This window comes from Syngnathoides biaculeatus, chromosome 2 (genome assembly GCF_019802595.1).
Source record: "Syngnathoides biaculeatus isolate LvHL_M chromosome 2, ASM1980259v1, whole genome shotgun sequence".
In the NCBI taxonomy this organism is placed as follows: Eukaryota; Metazoa; Chordata; class Actinopteri; order Syngnathiformes; family Syngnathidae; genus Syngnathoides; species Syngnathoides biaculeatus.
Window position 1 is genome coordinate 24,079,567 of NC_084641.1, and position 21,375 is coordinate 24,100,941.

Sequence of the window (21,375 nt, forward strand, 5' to 3'; positions counted from 1 at the left end):
CGTATATCTTCTTTAAACGCTTGTACAAATGCGCATTTAATCGTTGTTGTTCTCGTTTTATTAATAATTCTTGAGTTGAGTGTGTGTAAGATGTGCAGCAAGCCTGTTGCACAGGCACAAGTTTGAAATGTAAAGTCAGTTTTGAATCTTACCCGGAGAAGCAGAATCTACAGTATGTTGCAACAGACTTGATGAGCGGCAATTCTGATTCATGACTGTGTACTTTGAGCAAAGCTACGAGTCATTTGCAGTGGACAAAACAAGTATTTGAACACCCTGTTATATTGCAAGATCTCCCACTTAGAAATCATGGAGGGGTCTGAAATTTTCATCGTAGATCTTCTAAACACAGATCTTCTCTAGATCAGACAGGTTTCTGGGCTGTCGCTGAGAAACACCAAAGATTTTCGATTAAGTTTATGTCTGGAGACTGGCTCGGCCACGCCAGAACCTTGATATGCTTCTTACGTAGCCACTCCTTGGTTTTCCTGGCTGTGTGCTTGGGGTCATTGTCATATTGAAAGACCCAGCCACGACCCATCTTCAATGCTCTGACTGAGGGAAAGAGTTTGTTCCCCAAAATCTCACAATACATGGCCCCGGTGATCCTCTCCTTAATACAGTGCATTTGTCCTGTCCCATGTGCCGAACCCCCACCCAAAGCATGATGTTACCACCCCCCATGCTTCACAGTAGGCATGGTAATCTTTGGATGCAACTCATCATTCGTCTTCCTCCAAACATGGTTGTGGAATTACGACCAAAATGTTCCATTTTGGTCTCATCTGACCACAAAACTTTCTCCCATGCCTCCTCTGTATCATCCAAAGGGTCATTGGCAAACTCAAGATGGGCCCTGACATGTGCTGGTTTAACCTTCCGTGCCATGCATGATATCAAACAATGACGTCTTAAGTGTATTACCAACTAACCTTGGAAACAGTGGTCCCAGCTCTTTTCCCGTCATTGACCAAGTCCTGTGGTGGAGTCCTGGGCTGATTCCTCACCTTTCTAAGGATCATTGGGACCCCACAAAGTGACAACTTGGATGGGGCTCCAGTCCAATTGAGATTGACCCTCATGTTTAGCTTCTTCCATTTTCTAATGACTGCTCCAACAGTGGACCTTGTTTCACCAGGTTGCTTGGCCATTTCTCCGTAGCCCTTTCCAGCCGTGTGGAGTTGTACAATTTTGGTCTGTGGTGTGTTTGGACAGCTCTTTGGTCTTGGCTATGTTACAAGTTTGAGTCTTACTGATAGGGTGGACAGGTGTCTTTATGCAGTTAACAACCTCACAGAAGTGCAACTGATTCAGGATAATACATGGAGTGGAGATGGACTATTAAAGGTGGACTAACAGGTCTTTGAGGGTCAGAATTCTAGCTGATAGATAGGTGTTCAAATACTTATTTGCAGCTGTATCACTCAAATAAATCATTTGAAAATTATACATTGTGAATTCTGGATTTTTCTTTTTAGATTATCTCTCACAGCGACATGCATCTATGATGAAAATGTCGGACCCCTCCATGATTTCTAAGTGGGAGAACTTGCACTATAGCAGGGTGTTCAAATACTTATTTTCTTGACTGTAACACCTAAAGATTTCATGAAATTGAAAAAAGAGCCTCCGACTAGACTGGATTTAGGCCAGTGAGAAGCATTTAGAGAAGTGGTCCACGGCGATGTTTTCCCCACATGCACACTTGCACCAGCTCCAGCCACGTCTCCATTGTGACCGCCATTAGGAAAATCGATGTGACACTCGGGCGAGCGTGGAAAAAAGCCTTCAGCTGCCTGGCCCAGAAAGTGACTCATGCTGTCTCATTCGTGTAACGTGAGCGACAGAAAGATAGAAAACTTGGAAAACGTGTGAGTAGTGATGAAAATTGCTACTTGGGGGGAATAAATAAAAGTTTGTGAGTGACCACCGCCATGTTAACGAAGCCATTCATTCGCCCCGTGGTGATGTTGCGTCAACTTGTGGAGTGATGGATAGATACAAGACGTCGTAATAAAATCCTGTTATTAACTAATTTAAATGGAATGACAGCTAGAAAATGGCGCAGGCAACAGTGTGGTCTCCTTGTTAGGCCATGACAAAAAAAGTGCTTAAAATATTCAAAATCTCAATAGAGTCCAATACAGGGACAAAAATAAATCCATTCTGCTCTTCCTCTGCTGGTCTTCCACATTATAATTATTTTATCAAGATATTATTGAAATTGTGATGCAAATACACACGTTTTTTGTTGTTTTTTTTTTATAATTTTCATGAAATGAACAAAAAAATGTAATTTTTACACTTTCCGATTTACTTCTGGCGGCACGGTGTTTCAGTTAGTAAAGCGTTGGCCTCACAGTTCTGAGGTCCGGGTTCGATCCCGGCCCCGCCTGTGTGGAGTTTGCATGTTCTCCCTGTGTCTGTGTGGGTTTACTCTGGGCACTCCGGTTTCCTCCCACGTCCCAAAAACATGCAACATTAATTGGACACTCTAAATTGCCCCTAGGTGTGATTGTGAGTGCGGCTGTTTGTCTCCATGTGCCCTGCGATTGGTTGGCGAACAGTTCAGGGTTTAGCCCGCCTCCTGTCCGTTGACTGGGATAGGCTCCAGCACTCCCCGTGACCCTCGTGAGCATAAGCGGGTAAGAAAATGGATGTCTGGATGAACAAAACAGTGTGATTTTTACATTTTGATTTATTTCTGTTATTGAAACACTTCGTCAACATAAATAATTTCTGAAACATTTTTCTTTTGTGCTTTTTTTGTATTTTATACCGGTATACAGTATGAGACAAAAATGCCCCCCCCCCCCATTATGTAGTTATACCCTGTACATAGTTCTAAACTGCTGCAAAATACAACCATAACTAGAAATGAAAGCCGGCTCATGACTTCAAAGTTTATCTGCAGAGTAGTATTTTTTTATCAGGTGGGGGCTCATTTCATCAGCTCTTCAGCGACATAGAAAATGTAAAAAATATGACAACCTCTCTGCATGGATTATACTTAGCATGCCTGTGTTTGCGGATTTATTGATTTACTGAGGGCCCGCAGCTGAAAATAACTTCCAGGGACATAAAATGATGGTGAGATAAGGAGAAAATGTACGTTAAGCTCGAGGTAAAAAAAAAAAAAAAAATCAAGTAAGCACAGTCAGGAAAGTAGTTGAGTTTGTCATTATTTCCACACTCATTTCAGGCTCCATGAACCTGCCAAGCCGTTGGCGAAATAGCGCAGCACAGCACTTTAGTTTCAATGTTCCCCAGATTCTGCGTTAGCTCAATCATTTAGCTCAACCTTGAAGGGCAAAGCAGTTTGTCCATTGCATCCAGAACGCGTTCGTCAGCTCAACGGGTTTAAGTGCAGCGGTTCATCTGCGACGACTCGGGTCGGGAACCCAGGGGTCGCTGGTCAAGTCCTGCTGATGACAAAATGTAAAAAAAAAAAAAAAAAAAAGCCAACGAGATGGCAGTTTGCTCGCTGGCAACTCTTGAAGTTCCCTTGAGCACGACACCGTCTCCGCAGCCCTCGCTCGAGCGGTACGGCAATCTTTGCACTAGTCTGACATCTTTTCTTACATGGATGTCCGTCATTTGGTTGTCATGTGGCATAATACACAAAATGTGTGTACTGCAGAGTCGACATCAAATTTCCCTGTAGGGATTATAATCAGAACATCCATCCGTCTATTTTCTACAGCGCTTATCCTGTTCAGGTTTATGGGGCGTTGAAAAATAAAACATCCTCTCAGTTTAAAGGTCAAGTGTCATCCCGAAAACATTCTAAAACAGATATTGTAATGAAAAATGCACAGAACATTCTTCACTTCAATGTCTATATGAAAAAATAAATATGAGGGGAGAGCCTGTCATCCATGCGCAAAGTTGCAGAAGTGTCATTCGACATCCGAGTGGTCGCCATTTTGGCTGCATCTTCTGTCCGTGATGTTACACCGGACATTCCCCATTGAAAACACCCTGAGGCCCAAACTGTGGGAGACGAACACGCCCCTTCTGTGACACGGAAGCTCTTTTAGAAGAAGAGAACATCTTACAACCGAGTGACGTTTCGAGCCATATTTAGATGATATTCGGATCACTGCCAGACCGCATGGGGCCAAACCACCTCTCCCGATCCACCTCCGCGCAGCAGTGATAAAAACAACGCCGTCCGCGAGGGACGACGACGCCGCGGCCAAACTGCCTCCCCGTCCGATCCACCTCCGCGGCGGAGACGAGCCACCCCGGCTCAGCTCAGCGCCACGATAAGCCACCCCGGCCAAAGCCGTGATCGCAGTGGACGAGGCACGGCTTCAGCGGCAGCTCGTTCGAAGTTGTGCTTGGCGCCGACGGGTGCATCGACACATTTAGCACCCCTGACTTAGGTGAGCGGATCTTTTTTTTTTTTTTTTACATTCTGAGAGTGGCTTAGTGGCTGTGTACACACCTACCTGTCATTTGAACCTACAAAGCTCTCGTCCCTTGCACCCGTGCAATCCATTTTTCACAGCGAACCGGGTCTTTTTTAAAAGTATGAAGAATGAATCCATCCTCCCGAGTGTTCGAACAATATTCTGCAATACAACAAGCCAGCATTTTGGCTAACACAAAGGAACAACTAGCTACTTTCCAGCAGGTAAAACCAGTATAAACAGACGAGACCACTTGAGTGCGCAACTGCCCTGTATGTCACATCCTGGTTCTTCTCAAAAACAAATCCCTCAAGAAGAGGATTTTAATGGTGGGAGTTACAAAAAGGCATATATGTCAAAATCGTGTTGTGTAGTGAAAAAAACGGATGGGTCCATTCCAGCTGCCTTTTTTTCCCATTAATAACATAACTAAAAATCGTGCATTTCTTGACAGTGGCATTTTAAGCACTGCTGCTATTAGTTCTCTTTTTTAATGTATACATTCTGATAAGAGTTACTATGGCTTCATCCATGCTAATTTCTTCAGGGGTGCATCATTTTGTAATTATTTCTCATTTTAAGCAAGACACCTCTAAGTCCACAAAGGATGCGCTGATTGGTCTGCTCATTTTCGACCAGTCCAATCAGATGAATGCGTGATGTTACCTGCCTTTCTGAACAATCCGGTCATCTCGCAAGATTTGCACCCGGCATCTACGTGGCTACTCGTGACTCGCGGGATTTATTCGCCTCTGCGCCATTAAGCTAGTTCAACATGTCAGCATAATAGCGACAAGTGCTCTCTGTACATTTTACACAAGACTAGAGGCATCCTAAAGTCGAGAAAAGTGATGAATGATCAGCAGTAGTAATGATCAGAAGTGATGCCTCGGTTCTCGACCACAATACGTTCCAAAAAAACGGTTCGAGAAATGATTTGTTCAAAAACCGAATCGATGTTTCCCATTACAATGAATGGTAAAAGAAATAATGCGTTCCAAGCCTAAAAAAATTGGCTTTTTAAAGCTTTTTTTTTAGCTTTTCCTGATAATAAACTGCATAGTAGAAATACATGTATACTTTAAATAGTTTATACGATAAAATAATTTAAGAAATATATTTGGTTTTTGCTTAAAATGTATGCTTTAGTAGTAGAATACGCTAGGCTGGGAGTACATTGCCGTATCTGTAGCCCTGTAAACTTTTATTTATTAACAAAAGTGCAGAATAACTTTAAACAAGCAACTTGCCTTCTTTGGAGCCATGATTGGGGGTTAATACAGTAGTCCTTGATAAGAAGGAAAACAACAGTCATTACCGGGACAAGTCCGTGTACAGAGGCTGCGTTATACGGAATAACAAAAGTGTGCTGGATGCGCCGCGCGCGCGATTTCATTTCCAGGTTTTTTTTCAGGTGGTGTTCGAATTGACAATAACAAAATGCATCGCGGGTGGGTCAACTGGTTGTGCCGCTTGCATTATATGCCATTTCCGGTTTTTTTTCGGGGGCGCGGGAACTCACAACAAAGCCCGTCGTGGGTCTGCTGGTCTGGCCGCGCGCAATACGTGGGCGTTCGAGTACCGATTTTCTTTCAAAAAAGAAGCAAAAGAATCTCGAAGTTTTCGTTCGAAAACCGAGGCTTTACTGTACTTCCAATTTACGGCTTTGACGTGAAAAAAGTCAGCATAGATGGCCAGTGTGTAAAAGGCAATTCCAAATCTTAAAAAAGAAGATGGAACAAGGGAATTAGGGTCGATCATATTCTCACCATTCTGTTCATTTTCCTCTTGCTCAGTATTTATCCCACAAAGGGAGGAAATGTTTACATTGGCTTGGTTAAACACAGACCGGCTCGCATAGCTTTTGTTAATAATAAATAACTTAAACAGTGAGCCAGGATGTCTATGCTGCAGCATCTCACTACTTAGTTAGAACCACCATTCTGTTATATAAGCAGGGGGGGGGGGGTCAAGACAGTCCTGAGACTGTGAAGCAAATGTCACTTCACAACACAATTTTTATGATATAGCTAAAGAGCTATGCAGACGATGTGCCCTGATGTTGTTGTTGTTTTTTTCTTGTTCAACTCATTTGACCCTCCAGTGGCCAAAGCGAAAATAAGCCACAAAGCACATGATGCAATTCACGTAGCCTGCTTTTGTTCCCATGTGGAAGGAAAACTGTAAGCACCCTAAGACAAAAAAAAAAAGGGTGTGTGTGATTGTGTATTTCATAGATGACAGTGGATCCATACACTCGTGTGTGTCTGCGCATGGAGGCTTGTGTAGTTTGATCTGGTACAAGTGGCTAATTAAAAAATAAAAATAAGAACAGAAAACCTCGTTTGAGCAAATGAGGGAGCACAGCGTTACATTGCTGAATTGCCAGTATGTATTCATACCGCCAGATGGCGCTGTTTTAATATGATCCCTCCCTTGTTTTTTTTAAATACAATACCAAGCAGTGATTCAATTATTAAAATGAATGCATATTGCAATTACCTTAATACTGCGTTCTTGTTCATGTTACATTTCTCTCCGGGGGCAAAGTGACAGCAACACCGAGGTGTGGATTCAAACTGGCAAGTGAACTTGGCTGGCGTATGCAAATATTATTTTTTTAAGTTTCATGAACTCTGCCTGGCAACAAGTATTGCTGAAAGGAAAAAGAATGCAACTCTTCATTGCAATGTCCGGAAGATAGCAAAATAATACAGTGGACTACTTAATGGTGATTTTCCACATTATCAACTCGACTCGGGTTTTATTTATCTCGGCTCGCGGCGATCGCGTTTCGGGGTCAAAATGGTAACGTGGAATAATGGCGGCGGGGGGGGGGGGGGTTCTGCTACACTGTATTGGATCAAATTAGATAAACAAACGTCTCCTGCATTTTCTTCTCAGTATGCGGCCGGTTGGATGACCGTGGAGCTGGAGATTGAGGGCAATGAATTGAATAAACACAATGCTGCAGCAAAGTGGAGACTATGGAGTGTACCGTATTTTTTTCCCACTATAAGGCGCACCTTTAATGAATTGTCATATTTTAAAACATTTTTCTTATATAACGCGCAACGTATTATAAGGCGCATAGAATAGACGCTACAGTAGAGGCTGGGGTTATGTTATGCATCCATTAGATGGAACTGCACTAAAGAATCTATATTGACACATATAAAAGGCGCACCGGATTATAAGGCACACCGTCTGCTTTTGGGAAAATTTAAGGCTTTTAAGTGCGCCTTATAGCGCGGGTAATACGATGCTTTAAAATGAGAGTATCCGGAGTTACCATTAGCATGTGTCCAATTCATCCATTTTCTTTATGACTTGACCTCAGCAGGGTCGCAGGTGAGCTGGAGCCGATCCCATCTGACGTTTGAGCAAGAGGCTCAGTCAATAGGAAGTACGTTTCTTTCGGTTTGTCCCGTTAGGGGTCGCCACAGCGTGACAATAACAAGGTAAATATAGACAACCAACCGGTCACTGGCTCATTTCTAATCGCATTAATTAAACGAACTAACGTGTTTTCAGAGTAGCCAGAGAAAACCCGTGAAAGATTGGGAAAAGCAAAAAGGCCTGAGCTGGAACTCAAACCTCGAACCTTTAGGACTTTGACGGGAGACCAGCTAACATCAGTTGACTGAACCAACTTTTTACATCACAATCAGTCTTTCACATAAAGACACGAATAACCCAAGTCGCAACTTCACTTCATTAGTACTGTACATTATATTCGGACAGGAAGTAGCGACCTCTGCCTTTGTGACACATTCTCTTCCTCTCTGCATCTTCCTCACCCATCACACACACACACACACCCATGAGGACTAAGATATGATACACGCATGACTGCTTTGAATCACCGCTTTCAGAAATTCACAATGGAATCTGCACGCAAATATTAACGGTGAGGTAGGTCAGAACCCCCCCCCCCCCCACACACACACACACACACACACACCCTCCAAGTCCAGAGTTCGGCCCAGTTTTGCGCCTACATTTTGTCCCGTCCGCTCTGCGGCATCGTGGGCTCACGAACGCAACTCGAGGCTGCCCCGGAGCCCATAAAAGCCCGCAGCTGTCCCACTGACAGCTGGCAACAACAACACACACATCACCACCCTTCCCCCTCGCCTCCCCCCTTTGCAAAAAAAAAAAAAAGAAAAGAAAAGAAAAACGTTTCAGAGTAGCACTTCGGGGGAAAACTTTTGGAAAAAGCAACTTTTTCGGCAGGCCACAAATGCGCGTCGACGGCCTCGGCGGACTTACCGGGAGTTGCTGAAAGTCCCTGCATCTTGAAGCAAGTCCGAAGCTTCCCGAGGAGAAAGCGAGCTCCAGGAGCAGTCCAACCGGGACGGACCGCCTCGTATTCCTGTTACGGCTTCCAAATAAATAGTACTTTAAAAAAAAAAAAAAAAAAAAGGAAACGAAAACCCCGCACGCTACGGATACTTCATAGCTGCAGATTTGAACCGGGTCATCGCGGAGTTTTTGTTGTTGTCTTTTTTGTGTTTGTGTTTTTCCCTGGAAAAAAAAAAAAAAAAAAAAAAAACGCGCCGCTGTCGTGTGTGGCTCCCTCGTCCTCCCCCGTCCACATAAAGAACTGCGTCCTCCTGTCGTCCCTGCTGCTGGAAAAATGAAAATGCGCGCTACTGGGGCCGCGCGCGCTCACGCCAAAAGCCCCATTCATTGAGCTCGACTTGGAAGCCTTGTATCAAATAAAGTACCGGGGTAAAAAAAAAATTTAAATACATAAAATAAAAAAATCATAATGAATGAGCCACTTTAGATTATCAAAAGTGTTTAAGTGCTCTATTCACTAAAAATATCAATTTTGAACTCTTGTTCAAGTGTCCCCTTTGCGACTAGTAGTCTATTCACAATATTACATATGCAATATGCAATAGGTGCGTAGATTATACTCACAAAAAAAACATATGATGCGCTTTTGCTTCAACGTTCCATATACTTTAGGCTCTATTTTACAAATTACTGGCTCAAATTATTCATTATTATTTTAAACCATGGTACGTCAAATTGAATCCATGACTATAAATGATACAATACTTGAAAAAAAAGTCCTGACTGAGCTCAAAATTGCACTAGGTAAATTTACCCACCATATTTAATGCTTACAAATTGAAAAATAGTCAAAAATACTGTATAACATATTACATTAATATTCTCATACTAACCCCCCACAAAAAAAGAATGTATCTTAATTAATATGCGCAGTGCTCAGCATAAATGAGTACACCACAACAGACCTGTTAGAAACAGTTCCCTTTAAATAGAAAACATTTAAAAAACTCCCCCAAATCCTTCCATTTTCCGAACCGCTTATTCTCACAAGAGTGACGGGTGTGCTGGAAGATATCCCATCTGATTCTGGGTTATAGGTGGAATTGGTTGCCAGCCAATCGCTGGGCACATATAAGGAACCAATCATTTGCCCTCGCGTCTACAGTACGGGCAATTTATAGAGTCTTCATTGAATCTCCCATTCACATTTTTTGCGATGTGGTAGGAAACCGGAGCGCTCCGGAGAAAATCCACACACGCGACACGCAAACTCCACGCAGGTGACGCCGGATTTGAACCCAGGAGTTCAGAACTGTGAGGCAGACGTGCTCACCGGTTAACTACCGCGGCGCTCAAGTAGTAAACATTGAAGTTTGTCCTCCCCCCCCCAAGAAATTAATTTAATGTAAAAGTGATTACGACATAAAAGTATAGCAAAGCTAATTTTGTAATACATAACAGGAATTGTACCACATGTTCCAAGAAGTTGTTGTTTTCCCTGAGAAAGTGGTAAAACGCCTACTTTTCAAAGGGCAGTGTACTCATTCATAGTGAACACTGCCTACTTTTTGGAAAAGGTTGGATAAGAGCGACTGTTGGCGCAAATTGTAGACGTACCTTCATCTCTTCTGGGTTGCCCGTTCGTGAATGGAGAAACGTGAATGAAAAAAAGTCTCCATGCGGGCTTTGTGCTACTTTCCAATCAGCTGAGGGAATCGCTGCCTTTATGACTCGTAAAGGCGGACAAAATGGAGGCCGGGTTCATCATAGGATCAGTGCAAAGTGGTGGGAGCATTATTCGGTATTCAAGACGAGTTTCATACAAAATATTTTCTGACTTTGTGTACTCAAGAGTTCAGTAGTATCCATCTATACATTTTCTATACTTCTTATCCAACCTGAGGTCGCCGAACTGATCGCCAGCCAATCACGGAGTCCAGTAGTAGTTTCATCATTTCTAATTTGTGTACCGTTTGGTTTACAGTTGAATGTAATTTCCGGCGCAGGATCTCTGCCGGTGCCAAAGGGGCCAGCTGCACGGTCGTCTGTTGACGTTTGTCCGTTTTGATCCCCGTACGTCTCGGGACGGTGACCGCCTCACACAGCTGACTTTCGATCTTCAGGTTCTATGACTGTTTGGGTCTCCCAGGTCTCGTCATTCCCACGTAACCAGACTCACAAGCTCTCCTTCTATGCTTCTTCTGAGAGGTCCTCGATGGCTTTCCAGGCTTTGGATTCCGGGTACCCGACGTCTCTCAAAAAGCGTTTGGTTTTACAGCCCTTTAACGCCACAGCAACAAATTTCCACTCGGTGTGTTGTTGCTCTCCAGCAACGACTTCAGCATACCGTGACTTCCCGGATTGGCCACTTCCCATGGGACTATTACCTCAGCAATCAGGACCCTCGTCTCATGGACCGACCACAAGGCAATTTCTGGTCTCGGAGAGGTGATGGCGACAATACGAAACTTCAGCTATGGGGCGAGCTCTGATCACCCAGCTGCTTCCAGGGGCGGAAAATTCTACTTTACCAATAAATATGCTATTACACAGTCCAATCATGAATTGGATTTTCTTGGAAGCAAATGGAGACCTAGGTGTCCTGCTCCCCCAGGAAACGCCGCCCTGGGAGGCTGCCCGTGCCGCCCATATCATAAACCACTCCGTAATTGTCCTGCTTGACCATTGTTCAGTCGAACATGGTCACAAATGGCAAAGAACTCAACAGTTGTGATTTCTCTGTGTATCTGCACCCAGGTTTTTTTTTTTTTTTTTTATTACGGTGAGGCCAGCCGAAAAGTTGAAGTCCAGGCAATCACAACTAAATTGTTAATAGACTGTCCCTATCCCAATGTGCTAACTTCAAAATAAAAGCTCGATATAGTACTACATTGGATATCAATGCCCTTTTGGGCTTTTATTTAGAAATTGGGCCATGAGCACCATGCTGGAGCTTAATGAAGCCTGAACTAAGACCTTAACTAGTCTAGATGGCAGGCTGACTATGTTCGTATATTTGAACATATTAAAAAAAAATTCCGATGATCAGGATCGTTTAATTGTGGGAACCAATTGTGGCAATCGCGATTTTGATTACAATTCGATCAGTTGTGCAGCACTAGTTGAAATCAAACTCCGAGGCCCTCCTTGCTGACGGATCTTATCATCCTAATACTGTATAACCGAACAAGTAATATCAAATGTGAAACAAAACCTGAATACCGGGAGGAAACCAAGTAATCAAGGGGTGAACATGTGAACCAAACACGGTAAAGTGTGAGTTGATATTCTAATCCAGAAGCTGAGACTGTGAAGCAGACACATCCACAACATCCTCAATTTTTTATCTTGGTGACAAGACCAATTTGTATTCAGAGGTACTTAAGGGGCCGAGCTCACAACAGTTTTTGTTTGGCATCAACTGTTTTCATCCAATATTCAGATCTACTACTTCAGAACAATTGAATTTCCAAAGAAATAAAGAACCCGGTACATCAAATTTCAGACTACCAAGTACTGTAGTTGTTCCCCCCCGCAGGTAAAGACTCCCAAGAGGAGTACGTCGGAATCAGAATCATCTTTATTTGCCAAGTATGTCAAAAACACACAAGTCATTTGTTTCAGGTAGTTGGAGCCACTCCGGCAAAAGATGTTTCCCGAAGTCCGTGATTGTCTCTGCGGTCTTGAGTGTGTTCAGCTCCAGGTTATGTTGGCCGCACCAAAGCTCCAACCGCTCCATTTCCTGTCAATACGCAGACTCGTCACAGTCTTTGATGAGGCCATTGACTGCGGTGTTTTCTGTAAACGTCGGGAGTTTTTGCAGATGGGTGCGTTGAGGTCCAGTCATCGGTGTACAGAGAGAAGAGCAGCGGAGGATGATCCTTGCATCGTTCCCTGCACCATCGAGGAGTTTTATGACGAAGTGCGTTCCTGTGTTGACTGTGCCATCCATAGAGCGGTTTGCTCACAGTCTGTAGGAGGTCCAGCAGAGGACCTGTGATACTCTTGAGGTGGTCCAGCACAAGATGTTCAAAGGACTTGACATGACCACAGATATCAGGGCGACAGAAGCAAGATTACTGTTTTCTTGTGGACTGGGACGATGGTGGAGCGTTTGAAACAGGATGGATAGTTCACATAGTTCCAGAAAGCTATTCAAGATCTCTATGAAGACTGGAGCAAGCTGTTCTGCACAGATTTTAAGGTAGGATGGGGACGCGAGGTCTGGGCCCGCTGCTCTGTTGCTCTTTTGTTGTTTGAAGACAAGCCTCACATCCTGTTCATGGGTTGTCAACGCAGAAGGGGGAGTCAGAGGTGGATGGTGGCCGTTGGTGTGGCTGAGTGGGTGTGGGGTGTGAAATTGTTCTTTTCAAATCTGCAGAAGGAGGTTTCCTTTCTTCTCTGTTTGACGGCGATTGTAACCCAGGCCAGACTGATTTTGAGTCGATACCAGTAAACTATCTTTCCAGCTTTTCTGCAAAATTTATTTGTGATATGCAAGGTCGAACTGAATGTAAGTCACGTGTTCTTCAAACTTTGAGATATTTTCAAGGGACATGTGAAAAACGTCTAGATGACACACGACACCTCCTGTTCTCTAAGAATCAATCTCCAGTTGCAGCCAGTCACTGACGCTGGCACAGTAATTGGAAAACCACGACTCCCTTTTTTGTAAACTAAAGAGTTGAGTTGCAAATAATTATAAACTATCTCTGCTGTGTCCGAATGGCTGGGCTTTGTGTGAATTTGTTTTAAAGGCGGGCGTGCACAAAGAGATTCTCATCTAGGGCTATGTGGATTCACAGCAAGCCTTGGCAACTGCCCCTCGAGAAGACAGTAAGTTCTCCCCTTCACTCCCTGGGTGAGGGGAACCTACATTCAGAACTGCTGAGCAGGAAGAAATAAGCGCAATCGCAGAGAGGGGGAGGTGAGAGACGGACACAACTAGGTTTAAACCAATTAAACCGTGTGACAATCTCCACTGATAAGTGTGAAATGAGCCACCTGGTTCCTTTTCACATTTCAAATCCTACCGATTTTCTACAAGACTTCCAGTCAGCTTTGTTTCTCATTCCGAGGTGAAAATAAGCCTCTTAGTCTTCCAATCAGCACTACTGTGGGGCTACAGGAGGTACAGGCAGATCTGCGATGAAGCCAATACACTGTACAGTCGTGGTAAATGCTATGGCTGGGTTGCACGTGACGTCACGCCTGTTCATCCGGGTACTTGACCGCCATGGTTACAGACAAGCAGTCAGCTGTCCATCGTCATCATGCCAGATTTTTGCTGCGTCTACAGATGTGGAAATCGCGGAAACAGAGACACTGGGAAGCGATTTGACCGTGTTCCAAAGATTAGATTGCGTGAAGGAGAACATACAATGGAGTCATCGAAAAAGGCTTGCAAATATACGACTTGCAGATCCGAGCGAAGCTCGAGTACACGAGGCAAATGGTTATTTGAAAGTTCGTTCTGATCATTGCGCAAGCGGTAAACGTGTATTTCCAGTGTCCGGATATCCTTCTTCAGGGAAGACTTTCAAATCCTTTGAAGGTTCGTCGTCGTGAAGCGTATACGGATCGATATCTTTGCAGAGTTTGATCTTCTGTACATATCCAGCTTTGCCGACATCATCGAGTAGGCAGAAAACATCCGCAGCTCGCCGCTTACACGTGGGTCTGTGGACGTTGCCATGGTGATGTCGTCTGCAACGCCTAGCTTGTCTGTAGAAATGGCGATGATCGCACGTGATTGTGTACATTATATACACGAAACATCAATATATATTTATTTGGCATAATAGCTGGATGGTATGCTTGTTATTTGACATGAGAGCTTTACTTTTTTTGGGGGGGGGGGTGGGCAAATTTTTTGTAGGCTCGTTCTGCAAAGTCATCATGTTCACAGTGACTCTCCAGTGAAAAATGTGCAGTGGAGCTAAAACTCGAGCGAGGCGAACTCACAGACCCACTGGTCACGCATTTGTTGCTACTATCAATGGTCATTGGTTTGATTCCTGCTCCAGTGGAGTTCTTCCATAAAAGTGCATGTGTGTGTATACTAAGGAGAGCCACGTGAGTGTGTATCCTCCCTCGGACCAGCTGATCGTGGCTCACTGCTCCTTCAGGCTCCACAAGGATCGATCACATGGCTGATGCTTATGAAGAGGGCTCTTTGTAGGCCCAAACACACGGACTATCAAATCTAAACTTGACTTCAGCGCTACTCACCTAAACCAAGTTTTATAGCGACACCAAGTGGTGCCTTTTAATAGCGCTTACCCTACTTGGGATGCCAAACAGCTGCTCTTGCTGCGTCTCCGCCCCCGTGAACATGACTGCACGGAGCCATGGGAGCAGTCCCACTGACCCACATTTTGTCTGTCAGTCAGGCCTGGAGAGGAGTCCGACCAGGGTCAAGTCAAATGTCGCAGGAGCTCTTGATTGCCTTTACAGCCTACAGGTGAAGCCTTGTTCTGACCCATTTCTTAAAATCTTTTATTTATTTCTGCAGAATTGGACGATAAAGTTAATAATATCAAATAAGCAAATGTAGACGACAATGCTCTTGAATTTTAATTTGGGCCCATATTTTTTTTGTTTTTCCCGCGGCTGATGCAATTCCGATATTTAGTAGAATGAAATTCCATCCATGCATTTTCTTAGCCGCTTATCCTCAGGAGGGTCACGGGAGCGCTTGAGCCTATATCCCAGCTGTCAACGGGCAGGAGGCGGGGTACACCTGAAGTGGTAGCCAGCCAATCACAGGGCACGTAGACAAACAGCTGCACTCACAATCACACCTAGGGGCAATTTAGAGAGTCCAATTAATGCATGTTTTGAGATGTGGGAGGAAACCGGAGTGCCTGGGGAAAATCCACGCAGGTACAGGGACAGGCACATGCAAACTCTACACTGGCAGGGCCGGGGTCGAACCCGGGTCCTCAGAACTTTGAGGCCAACACTTTACCAGCTAAGTCATCATGCCACCTGTATTATATATAGATAAATTTGAATATATTTTAAAAAGTAGTTCTTTTTCATTACTTCTGCTTTCAGTAATTTCCTTCATTTCGAAGTGTTTGGTGTGCAGGCTGCGCTTCGGAGTACAGCAACTAGAGCTTAACGGGAAGAGGGGGGGGGGGGGGCTGCTCTCCAGAGCCTTGGCAGGAAGCGCTGGGGGCACCAAAGGTCAGAGGAAACTCATTGCGATGAGATGTGTGGGCGTGTCCCCCAGAGGGAAGCAGGAGAACAGGAGGAAAACCGAGAAGGGAGATTTCGGTTGAGTCTGAAGGCTGGGGGGAGAGGCAGTGGGAGCGTTGCGCCTCGTATGAAATGTGATCGTGAAGCCCTCCACAGCTGGGAAGCTCTCCCGTGCGTGGCGTCCATCTGGGAGTGCTCAAGTTGCTACGTTTCACCACACTTCCCTTGTTAACCCTTCATCGGCTGCTCTAGAAGAGCTACCGCGTGCGCACACAAAAATCAACACTGATGCGTTCTGTGACCTAAGTCACGTTTATTGATTTTAGTCAGCATGACTACCCTTACACAGTCGAGAACGCGTCCCTGCTGGAAAACAAAACCAAACACTTTCACCGGGTTAGTTCAGCACTAATACATCAGATTATTCCTCACTTAAAATTTACGTCTTAATTTTCCAAACACCCCAAAAAGTTCACCCGTTTGTTTTCACCGCTGTGTAAAGGTCCCATAAGCTGATCAACATGCATATGACATTTACTTGTAATCAAGACCACTAATCATAATGCACATTATTGATGTGAATACAGTACTGCATGACAGTTCAAATAAATATGAACACACGGGTGAATTCATTATTTCGTATAAAGATATCACTCTTAGTATGGATCAATACTGAAAAGACAATATGACAATATAAACTTTACACCGCTAGTTTAATCATCACAACGCTGTCGCTTCCAGCAAACAGAAAACATTTTATTCTTTGTCTAAAATCTCGAACTGTATCAGAATTGCACTTTTTTTTCTCCCCTCCCTCGTTAGCTTTAACTTCCTTATTGGTAACTTTGACGCCTCAACAAACGAGCACTGGCTATCATGGCACTACTCCCGCTTGTTGATGCTAATTTAGTTTTCTGTTTCCTGAAAACAAATTACTCAAAAAGACGGTGTAGAAAAAGACAAAAATGGGAAAAAAAAAGAAGACAAAAAGCAAGATAAAATGCGCTCTCTGCACATTTTTCCAATAATACTATGAATAACCCCATGACCTTCACCCAACAAAACTTGCAGTTTTTCCAATAACCCACTCAGCTACGCAAACACTAAAGATGCTTGGAGCTGTTTGTTCAACAACAGGAGGCCAAAGGGACTTTTGGTTCTCAAAGTTCGATTATAAAAAAATAATAATAATAAAAAAAGACAATTTGTTAATACCCCTGAATTTATTGAGAGGATCACTGACTTGCAGAATTCAATACAATGTCAAATTTATCGAGCTAATTCTAAATCTATATCTTCTGAGTCACGCAGAAAGGGGCATAATTCCCTTTGCACTTATTGCTGCTCGTAATCATTAGGAGTGCCAAACCCTCCCCCAGAGAGACAAAAAAAAAACCCAAAACATAAAACACTAGATTAAAATTCTCCCTTGAAACAATGAAAGGCACTACTGGTCCAAGACAAAGAACTAAATGAAGCAAAAAGACCCCACCCCCCCCACCAGCCCCAAGTGACACCTTTTGCAGTCGGCGCTTGCCTGTCAGACCTTAAACGGTGTGCCGAGATTTGGCACGATAAACCAAGAGAGAATGAAACAATTCCAATTTGGAATTTCATGGTCGCTATCGCAGAGAATTCTGAAGGCCAGTGATCCCCCGTCGCAGTGGAACGCCCTCGGTAAGGAGGTGGGAAAAGCTCAAATATCGCTCACATTTTTCCCCAGACGCAACTTACCGGTCCAAATGAGAGCGTTGTCAAGTTTCATCGAGTTATTTTGAACTATTCCTAGGAATAATAAATACATGAAAAACCCCAGATTTAGATCACCCTGGATTTTTTGTTTTTTGTAGTGAATATGGCAGTAGAACGAACACAGATAAATAGCACAACATATGAAACGTAACTCAAGGAATGAGTAATTGATGCGTAACTCCTTTAGGATTCGGCAAAAATTGTAGCTCTGTGGTTTGCGGAGAACACTTTAGTTGAGTAAATAGTGTGTGGAACACATGACTTGAATTTATAATATCCTTATACTGAATATCTCACAAACCATAGTACTACCATGCTTTCCTAAAGGTTAATCATAGTCTGTTGAAATTCTATATTATGAAAGTGCACAGATTAAAAATAAAGAATAAAATAACTGACAACAAAAAAAACAAACCTCTCCTCTGGCTTCTCATTGGTGGATGGGATGTGTCAGTTTGAATCAATTGACAGGACTCAAAAAGCAGTCCAAACCAGAGGAGATTCTCCAAAAAACAAATTCATGAGTTTTTGACATGCAGGATGTTTTATATGATATCATCGTGTGTAGAACGAAGTAGCGAGATGCTAATATTGCGCCATGTAAACTGGACGCAGATTTCGGCAGGTACGACTGAAAGTGAAGACCCCATCCCGGGGTTCCGCTTAACGCTCAGCATTCACTGAACCTTAACATGAAGAACTAGTGACTCGGCTAATCTGAGTCTTGTGGTTTCAAAACCAGTCTTTTTTTTTTCCCTACTCCTAAAACTCCCCAGAGTTTTTCCCTCGAGAAAAACCCCAGAGACTCAATTCCTCTCGCAATCAAGTCAACAACGAGTTGCCCCTCCTCTACTTCTCCCCGTCACAGTCATAAACACGAGATCGGCGAGTTGGTCAACAAGGAGGGCGACTGACCTCCGTGGTGTGAGTGGTCGCCAGGACGGCTGCTCGACTCAAGCGGGGTTGACGCGACGCCGGCATTGCGTGCAAATACCGTGGCGAGATCCTGCAAGATCATGAACCTGAACGCGATCGTCTTAAGAATATAGACTTTCAAATATATATCTTGGTAGAAAATTTTTTTTGCTCAATCTTGCAGGAATCCCCTCGCATCAACCCTGCTTTTAGGATCATAAAGCTAATATTTCTATGATCCGCAAAGCAGTACATTGAATATAAAAAACAAGCCCCACATATATATATATATATATATATATTTTTTTTTTACTATTTGCGGAACACTAGTTCGGCAAGGAGTTAAAGCTATTCTGGCAACTAAGACAGCACTTCGCTTTGTCCTCACTCACCAAACAAAGTAAAAAAAAAAAAAAAAAGGATGGTTCCATTTCAACGCACATCAGTAACACACAAATTATTCAAGGTTAAATACAAGCGTGAGGACATTACCCGACACAAATATTAATAATATTTTGCGCTCGGGAGATGTGCTGGGGATCTAATGCTCCTTGTAGCGATCAGGAGTCATCAGAAGCCCAAAAAACAGAAGGAGGGAGAGTAGGACACAAGCTTTATATCACCCGATGAATATACAGTGTTTGCTTTTGTCAGGCACTTTCGCCGCGGAGTTTGTCTGTTTGTAGCATTTACCATCCGGTTTGTGCTCTTTTAGGATTTTAAAATCATCGTTTTTGTTTTTTTTGCTCAAAACTATAATGAAGCTCTGTTCACAGTAATCAAACAATTCATTTTTGCCAGAAGGTCGAACCTGAGGCACCTATGCTGAAGCGCACTTATTCTAGGTTTGGAGATCGATTTGTCTCAAATATCCTGTCTCCCTCCTCTTATGGCTCTGAAAAAAAGAAAAAAAAAAGTCCTTTGCAAGACGTATCGGTCACGTTGGAAAGACTTCAAGCACACGAGTCGATCATGTACCGCGACAAAAGAAAAGCACTTCAAATAGCTCATCCAAGGGCAAAGCCATGCGTTTCTTTTGAGCCTGAGCAGTATTGCTGCATTAGCGTCACAGCTTGAACTTGAAAGCAATCCTGAAATAATAAAACAGCCCCCCGGTCACAGGTGCTCCTTTACCGCGCATCATAAAAGCTTCCCGATTTTCACCACGCGTCGATTCAAAGAGTGCCCCCGCTGGCCGAACGCAGGGCGACATTGCATATTTTTTGTGTTTAATCTTCTTTCATGTAAACATTTAATGAACAGCGCTCAGCTGAGCTTTGTTGAAAGGAGCACCCGTGCCGCCAGATGTCATATTTGGACATCGATCTTTTCGACATCTTTTTTTTTTTTTTTTTTTAAATGTGTTACTGTTGCCAGGCAACGCATGAGGCAGAGGGTTGAACCACAAAGCACAAATGCCACCTCGACCTCTGTATGTACAGCACACAGACTATGGAAATAATAGTCACTCCAGATGATCCAAAGAGTCCCCTGAATATAATCGGGGCCACACAACTCGCACCTTTGTCTACGACATCCCAAACGTCGCGTGCACTCTGCACATCGCCAAACTTTTTACACGAGCACACACAAGCAGATGGTCAGTCACACAGCAGTCCCTAGAGGAGCGCAAGCCGACCGAGGAGCAAAGCGAGCGAGTGAGGGGGCTCTTTAACACTACGGCGGGGAGGGTTCCGCCCTCGGGCCCCCTCCCCTCTGTACACAGCAGTCCCTTTGCAGATTCAGTCGCAGTAGATCTTGTACTTCTCGCTGCAGAAGACCGCGGGGCCTCCCAGGAGGCCGCTGGGCATGACGTTGCCGTGCTCGGCTGGGCCCAAACCGGCGCAGGTGAGTCCCTGACTTACGTTGCCGGCAGCGTTCGCAGAGGTCTTGCCGCCGCGGGTCTTAGATCGCACACCGGTACCTGAGCGGCGCGTCTGCTCATGGTCGAACTCCAGGTCCTCCAGGCGCTGGGTCAGGGCCAGCTTCTGCTGGATGGCCATCCTCAGGAGTGAGTTGAGGGTCTTCTTTTCATCCTCGGCTGCAGCCAGCTGCCTCTGCATGGCCTCCAACTGAGTGACATATTCGTCACATCTGTGGGAGAATTTGACACAAGGAAAAATTTGACATTATTATTATATTCACCTGAACATTTTACCATGACACAACCACCGGAAAATGAGTTTTGACAGGAATGAAAACATGTTTTGCTTTACTGTACTTGAAGTTGCAAAAGATAAGAGCTGCTTGCACGCAAACACAAATCGTTCTGTCGCCACCAGGTGACGCTGTTGTGCAGACTTTGTGCCGCACCAATTCTGTTCTCAGTTCCAAGAGCACACAACTGGACTGTAATTTACTGAATCATACATGTAAGGGGATTTTCCCACCCACTCTCTACTTGAGAATCAGCATACAGGAAGACATTGCGCCTGGGGAAGAGGTAAGTACTTATAAGAACTTGCAAAATGTATTTCATAAACTTAACAGCACGTTGGTGAGATTGCTGTCCACTCATTCTGAGTACAATGGGAGGTCATTGACTTCTTGCTCACAATCTCTCTTCTATTCCAAATCTAATTTGTTGAACAGGGTTGAGGCTCAGGCTTACTAGTTCATCCGCAAAACTCCCACATGGAGAGATTTCTAATGGCATCCTCCAGACTGGCGGGAGAACAGAATTGTTCAAAATGGTTTGGTAAAGAGTTAAGATTTAATGAGGAACTAAAGAGGTCTTGTCCAAGCGCCGATTTGTTAACTGTGAATGACCTGAACAAACTTAAAG

At 44.0% G+C, this 21,375-nt stretch overlaps 2 protein-coding genes across 4 annotated transcripts in view; both read right to left on the reverse strand.

Annotated features, from left to right (window-relative positions):
* Positions 1-10,382, reverse strand: part of fgd (faciogenital dysplasia) — a 70,156-nt gene extending 59,774 nt beyond the window's left edge. Inside the window, exons 1-2 of one of the 2 annotated variants that reach the window (XM_061842421.1) lie at positions 10,338-10,382; positions 8,688-8,799 (exon numbers count right to left, since the gene is read on the reverse strand). In XM_061842421.1, the coding sequence (XP_061698405.1) occupies positions 8,688-8,712 (25 nt within the window). In that variant the 5' untranslated portion in view covers positions 8,713-8,799; positions 10,338-10,382. Of the gene's footprint in view, positions 1-8,687; positions 8,848-10,337 lie in introns of those variants that run through there. The other variant, XM_061842413.1, reaches the window with a different exon arrangement.
* Positions 10,383-16,196: 5,814 nt separating this feature from the next.
* The window catches only part of LOC133512633 (protein bicaudal D homolog 2-like), a 48,051-nt gene continuing 42,872 nt past the window's right edge, over positions 16,197-21,375 (reverse strand). For both annotated transcript variants that reach the window (XM_061842441.1, XM_061842432.1), the window contains one exon: positions 16,197-20,684. In XM_061842441.1, coding sequence (XP_061698425.1) covers positions 20,333-20,684 — 352 coding nt within the window. In that variant the 3' untranslated portion in view covers positions 16,197-20,332. The remainder of the gene's footprint in view (positions 20,685-21,375) is intronic.